A 6,802-nucleotide genomic window follows, 5' to 3' on the forward strand; every position below is an offset into this window, starting at 1 on the left:
TTTTTTTTTTTTAACAAACTAAACTTAAGTTATATGACATGATGTCTTTTATCCACAGGATATATTAACTCACTGCAGAGTGGACCACCTCAAGTGAAACGCAGCTTGGTAAGACATCTGTATACGCAACAGCATTGACCGATATTTAGACCTGATTTAATGTCTTTATCAATGTCTTTAACAGATTTTGAGGGAGACTATGCTGTACAGGAGGGGGATATCTTACTGCCAGTAAGCCCAAATCTCGTTTTATATTCACGATCGAGACTAGAGCTAGTTGACATTTAAGGCAAAATACTACATACATTTTTTTTCCTTCCCTTCATGCACTTGTCAATTTTTGGCTGTTTTACTTCCAAAATAAGTATTCTTTCAGAATACTGGGGAAGAGTATTCTGGGGAAAAAAGTGTTTATTTTATTACACTTTATCTGTTTGTGTCTGTAGATTTCAATTACAATATGTATCTTTAAAGACAGTTTCTCAAAATTAGTTTTTCTCTCTTTAGCTGAGCCAAAAATCTCCACTTAAAGGGATAGTTCACCTAAAAATGAAAATTCTCTCATCATTTGCTCACCCTCAGGTTGTTCCAAACCTGTAGGAGTTTCTTTCTTCTGTTGAGCACGAAAGCAGATATTTTGAAGAATGTTGGTAGCATTGACAGTAGCCATTGATTTCCAGCGTATGGAGAAAAAAAAATACCATGGAAGTGGGTAAATGATGACAATTTTGTTTTTTGGATGAACTATACCTTTAAGTAGGACTTACATCAAAACACTATCTATATTATATTCTATTGTATGTCAACAAAATGAAACCAGTGCTTATTTAATATACAGTATAGTGCCTCATTTGCATATTTCAGAACACTTGTGATACGAAAACAGTTGCCTATGTGTTTCTTTAGACTGACAGGAATGCAGTGAGTCAGCTGTGGGCTGAGGTGGATGGAAGTTTGTCAGTGCCTTATGAAATTGATTTTACTCTTGGTGAGTTTTTCTGCATGTTTGGTGCTGTGTTTTCTGCAGATATTACCCTAATACCTTAGTGTGCTCTAGTGGTATAGTCACAGTTTCAATGATTAGATCTGTAAGTCGTGTGTTTAAGTAATATCAGGTGAAGATACATTGATATTCAGAGAAGTAATGTTTGTTTCTGTATTTGTTTGCAGTCTTCAGAGGACAGGACTAAAGACATTCTTAATGCCAATATGATTTCCGCGAAGACGTGCGTCAGATTTCATCCACATGCTAATGAAACCGACTATTTGCACTTTGAGTACGGAAAAGGGTGAGTCACAGATTAAAAAAAAAACTCATTTATAGGGAGTGTAATTCGATGTCTTTGTCAAAACATTGCCTCTGGTACAGTATGCATACTACTACGTTAATTCAGCATTTCAGCACAATTTAAAAATTGCTAATGGAATTCCTGTCATAATTTAGAGTAGTAGTTTTAGTATACATAATTTCAGTTTAGTCTGGGATCATACTGTTGCACTTTTGCAACATCGTTTTACCATTTAAAATAAATAAAAGTTTAGTTTAGGTTTCTTTAACCCAGTTTAGCCTGACTTGTGAAGTACTGTAATAGTTAGTCAGTGAGAAAAAATGCCTAGTTTTATTGTGGAGTGGAAAACAATGAAATACAGTGATGACTGAGAAATGAACAAAAACCATTCTCAAAAGCCTGATTGTAGATTGAGTGCAACAGGTTTTCCAGCAAAGTTTTGATCATGTTGATAATTCAGAGGCCTTAAAGTATCAAATATGTTTTTATTTTACAGGGAAAGAGGACAATTTTGTGAAGAAAAAGGGGAACACCCTCGGTCTAAAGTATGACCTGGAATCAATCATGCATTATGGAACGTAAGAGTTGCAGTCGAAACGTATCCCGGAATAGTTTGCATGGCTGTCTGGGTGCATGATGTGCTTTTGGCTGGCCGAGCATTTCATTAGTTCTGTTTTGCAGCAATTATTTCTCTCGCAATGGAATGCCCACAATTGAGCCCAAAGAGAGCAGTGTAACGATCGGCCAGAAGAGTCACTTGTCTGATCTGGATGTGCAAAGGATCAGGAGGCTGTACCACTGTGGTACGTCATATGTGCACATTTATCATACCAGGGATATTATAGTTAACTCAAATTAAAAACATCAAATAGATTTGTTACTTGAAATGAAAGGTTAACTGATGCAAAATATGAATTTAAAGCAATAGTTCACCTAAAAATGAAAAGTTGCTGAAAATGTACTCACCCATCCAAGATGTAGATGATTTGGAGAAATTGAGCATTACATCACTTGCTCACCAGTGGATCCTCTGCAGTGAATGGGTGCCGTCAGAATGAACGTCCAAACAGCTGATAAAAAAAACATTTCAAATGAAAAGGGAAAATATAAAATACTAATTCAAAATGATAAAAAAAAATCTATAATAGGCTCTCAATGCTAAAATAACACTAGGAATGTAAGAAACTGAGATGCCTAAAAATGACAAAACCTCAGGATTTGCAGTATAAAAATGGAAAGCCGTATATAGACCAAGAATTGACCTGTCAGACACTATTATGACCCACTAGAGTTCTGACGGCTGAGGAGAGGAAGTGAACTGAATCAATAGCAGTATCTCTAAAAGACCTGATGCACTTATTTATTGATTTGATCTTTGCCTTGCCATTGTTCGGTGACTTTGACATTGAGAGTTCCAGCTGCTCTTCCTGAATGAATCTACTTTCTTCATTTCAGACGAGACACAATAAGGATCAAGCAAAATCTTGAATGGTTACTTGATGACAGAGGAATTTTGAATCTAGGAGGACAAATAAAGGTTTCAAAATAGAAATGCATATGTCCTCAATTCTTGTTTTTATTGTAATTTTTGTTTTGTCCAGTAGGTGGTAGTCAGTAGAGTCAGTAGAGTGGAGTCTGTGTTACCAAAAAGAAGTATGAGGCACAAATGTACATACAGTACCATCGCATAAAGGTCAATTTTATAGCATATTGCAGCGTAGTGTTTTTCTTTTGGATTCTTTAGTGAGTTTGAGTTTAATTTCACCAGCATGTTGGCTAATCACTATCCATCTTCCATGTTTGGAGAGCTAAATCGGTTTCATTTCATCTGATATCGTTTTATTGTATTTTATAAAGGCAGCCTTAATATGCGTAGTGATTCTAGTCAACTGTATGCTTCATTACCTTTAATTGTGGCCTTTTAAATAATGATATATGGGTATAAGTTTTTAGTTTTATTCGCCAGACCTCTTTTGCGTAAGTTGCACAGGGAGTTGGTACTCCATTATGGGAACCTGAAATCTTCTGTAAGTATCTTTAAATTTATATAAATATAAAATCAACTAAAGAAGAGCATGGGGAATGATGTTGCAGAAATAACTAGTACAAGTCTCACAAATGATTCTTTCACACATAACGCGTTTTTGCACTCTGCTTCGTTTTTGTTTTCCTCCTCTTGCAGTAATCCACTTTCAATTGCTTTGGCACTTTTTTCCCCGTAACGTTTCTTTTTAGACGCGGTTTCCGTTTGAGCTACTAACAACTATAAATTAAAAAATATATAATAAAATTACAGGTTTATAAATTGCACAACTGGCTGGTAACCCTGAGAAGGAGTGATTCTCTGACGTGACGTCATGAGAAGAGGGTATCTGCGTGACGTCATGGCGGGCGCGCTCAGTGAGACTCGAGTCAGTTCACTCCGGTGACTGATGCGCAAACTTCTAGAAAACGTCTAGAAGAAGACAATGGTATAAGAATAAAATAATGGAGAAACGAATAGAAGGACTTAAGTAGCCTATTCGTATTCTCTGTTTCTTTTTATTCCGCTGATATTGAGGAAGTGTATTTTATAAAATATTGAAAGCAATTATTCAAGTCTTAAAGTCCAACCCTAACTGGAGCATTCCTTCGTGGATTTTTTTCCCTTCTCTGACATGGAACTGTTTATGCAAAGATCATTTGTCTTTACAACGTTTGGTATTTGAGGAACTGTAGTTTTGGCTTGGCTGGAGCGCGTGTTTGCAGACGGTGAACCTTTTTACGCATCTTGATAATTTCAGAGCTGCTCGGACACACAAACCCACGGATCTACCATGTTTGAATCATTTTTACATTTTTATATTCTGCAAATTTACTTGCCTATCTTTTACTGTCTAAAAACTTAGTGTATTGTTTTGACGCGCTAGTGTCCTTGCGCATCTCCACTTATCACAGTATTTAAAACATATTTGACTTATGTTGTGGAAATTAATACCACGTTTTTTTATTAACAGTGGCCGGCTTTGTAGTAACTACGCATGTTACGTTTTACTTGCTGATTGATTTTGAATGATTTCCTTGTGAAATAGACGGACTACAGGACCTCCTTTTAAATGCAAGTGCAATTTTAAAAAAAAAGTGACTTGTAGTGTTTTTTTCTTTTTTTTTTTCTTCTTCTTCTTGAAGTTCGCCAAAGCGGAAGCACCTAAAGGATGTCGTTCTTTGATTTAAAGACTCATTTTAGTCATTTCCCTTTTAAATGATTTTCTAAAAGAAAGAATGTCTTTGGAAGGATTATGCTAGGATTGAATTCTATATCAAAAACTGCTTTGCACTTCTCTGTCTAGCCTGGAACTTCAATATGACCGTAATACAGCCTCCAGATGTGGCGTGCAGGTTGGGAGCAGGAAAAAATCTTAGTTCTGAGGTTAAAGCATGCAATTCCAGTTTTTCTTATTCTCCTGAAGCCACAGCTGCCTTCGCCACCGCAATGACGCTCATCATGCTCTTCACCATCTTCGGGAACATCCTGGTGATCATCGCCGTCCTGACTTGCCGCTCTTTACGAGGACCTCAGAACCTTTTCCTGGTGTCCTTGGCTGCAGCGGACATCCTGGTGGCCACATTGATCATCCCGTTCTCCTTGGCCAATGAACTGATGGGCTACTGGTACTTTGAGTCGTTTTGGTGCAAGATCATCTTAGCGCTGGATGTGCACTTCTGCACGTCTTCCATTATACACCTGTGCGCCATCAGCCTGGACCGCTACCTGTCCATCTCCCGGCCGGTGCAGTACGCAACCCAACGCACCCCTCGCAAGATCAAGGGGGCCATATTGGTGGTGTGGCTCATCTCTGCGGTCATCTCTTTCCCCCCGCTGGTATCCATGAATAAGACCCCGCTGGCGAAGGATGGGGGCGGCCCACAGTGCAAACTCAACGAGGACATCTGGTACATCCTGTACTCCTCCATCGGGTCGTTCTTCGCCCCGTGCCTCATCATGATCCTGGTGTACGTTCGCATCTATCAGATTGCCAAGAAGCACACTAGATGTCCTCCGGGAGAGCGGAGGAAAGACTGTGCAGGTGCTGTGCCACCAGGCCGAGAGCTGCAGAACGGGGAAAACCAGGGAGGTGTTGACCCTGCAAATGTCCCTAATCCGACTGCATCCAGATCTGACGCCGTAAACGAGCCTCAACCACCAGCAGAAAGTCGGCAGCAGATGAAACACTCAAGGAGGTGCAAGGACTACGAGGACAGTTCAAGCTCTGGCTCCGACGTCGAGGTAATTGGGGGACATAATGCCAACGGGACAACCTCCAGTGTGGGGGCGCCGGAGCCTGGCCACCAGACATCCTCCCCAACCCAAACGTACCGAAAAGTCATCGTAACATCAAAGGGCAGCCAGCTGTCCTCTTCAAACATGACACCAGCAGGAACTCCGAACACCAGGAGGAAAGCCATGATCATCCGCGAGAAGCGGTTCACATTCGTCCTGGCGGTCGTCATTGGGGTTTTTGTCGTCTGCTGGTTCCCGTTCTTCTTCAGCTACAGCTTGCAGGCCATTTGTCCAGAGGCTTGTAAACTACCAGAGCCACTTTTTAAGTTCTTCTTCTGGATTGGCTACTGCAACAGTGCCCTGAACCCGCTCATCTACACCATCTTTAACAGGGACTTCCGTAAAGCCTTCAAAAAGATTCTGTGTAAAAAGTATAAGGACTCTTCTTTTTGAAACTGGACAACCCTGAAAAACAGTGTCATAGAGTAAAGTGTCATTGCTCCCTCTAATAGTGAAGCTCACAAAAATGATCAGGGTCATTTCACTCCAGTATTCAACCTATACTTTTAGTCATTTTGACATTTTCATGACAAAAAGTCCTTTCAGCCCAGACTATACCATTATTGACTGCACGTTGTATTTTTGAAAGTTGCTAATAATTTCATATATATATATATATATATATATATATATATATATATACATAATTACTTCTTTGTGACTTGTTCTCAATGTTGGAACTTTTTTTTATCAGTATATATCAGTTGAAAGATTGAAAACTGCACCTACAAAGCCTCTACAAACAGAGATCATTTGACAATTTGTTTTCCTTGCCAAAGAAACTAGCCATTTGTAGATCCTTTTTTCCTTTGCATGTTTAGGATTGTCTTTGCAAGGCAGGGATTTGGAAAGAGCATGTTTAGTTACTTTATTTTTGTTCTTTAATTGTCATGTCAAAATAATGTCACAAAGCAAAAAATGCAAGACCATTAGGATACTGAAGAAAATAAATAAATATCTCTTAATTTTGGGGTGAAAAATGACCTGGCCATGTTTTTGACTGGAATTTGAAAATCATACGGATAAATACATATCTGAGAATCACATAATGGTTTCCTCTGTATCCAGAATTTTAAATAACCGCTATTTACTATTCTCTTGAGCGTTTGATGACTAATATTACATCAGCAGTTCCCTATCCTGAACTGAGTGGATATATCGGCACACATTCCATTCAATTTTGTAATTCATC

General features: G+C 38.9%; 2 protein-coding genes across 2 annotated transcripts; both read left to right on the forward strand.

Moving 5' to 3' along the window:
- The first annotated feature begins 920 nt into the window (after window positions 1-920).
- On the forward strand, window positions 921-2,818 carry LOC107741695 (zinc metalloproteinase nas-13-like). The gene is made up of 5 exons (XM_016554468.1): window positions 921-988; window positions 1,171-1,289; window positions 1,786-1,867; window positions 1,971-2,092; window positions 2,745-2,818. The coding sequence occupies exons 2-5, from the start codon at window positions 1,247-1,249 to the stop codon at window positions 2,756-2,758; spliced, it is 261 nt and encodes an 86-aa protein (XP_016409954.1). The 5' UTR covers window positions 921-988; window positions 1,171-1,246; the 3' UTR covers window positions 2,759-2,818.
- A 1,814-nt stretch (window positions 2,819-4,632) lies between these two features.
- On the forward strand, window positions 4,633-6,003 carry LOC107741683 (alpha-2B adrenergic receptor-like). The gene has a single exon (XM_016554456.1). It carries the CDS (start codon window positions 4,633-4,635, stop codon window positions 6,001-6,003), a length of 1,371 nt encoding a protein of 456 aa, XP_016409942.1.
- Window positions 6,004-6,802: the final 799 nt, after the last annotated feature.

Source organism: Sinocyclocheilus rhinocerous, unplaced genomic scaffold, assembly GCF_001515625.1.
Source record: "Sinocyclocheilus rhinocerous isolate Xijiao unplaced genomic scaffold, SAMN03320098_v1.1 scaffold886, whole genome shotgun sequence".
Lineage (NCBI taxonomy): Eukaryota > Metazoa > Chordata > Actinopteri > Cypriniformes > Cyprinidae > Sinocyclocheilus > Sinocyclocheilus rhinocerous.

Bases quoted from the DNA above. Each gene is read 5' to 3' on its own strand.
- LOC107741695 (XM_016554468.1), top strand. From the start codon at position 1,247: ATGCTAATGAAACCGACTATTTGCACTTTGAGTACGGAAAAGG. The intron at 1,290-1,785 runs GTGAGTCACAGA...TTTATTTTACAG, and splicing joins CACTTTGAGTACGGAAAAGG to GGAAAGAGGACAATTTTGTG. The intron at 1,868-1,970 runs GTAAGAGTTGCA...TCTGTTTTGCAG, and splicing joins TCAATCATGCATTATGGAAC to CAATTATTTCTCTCGCAATG.
- LOC107741683 (XM_016554456.1), top strand. From the start codon at position 4,633: ATGACCGTAATACAGCCTCCAGATGTGGCGTGCAGGTTGGGAGCAGGA.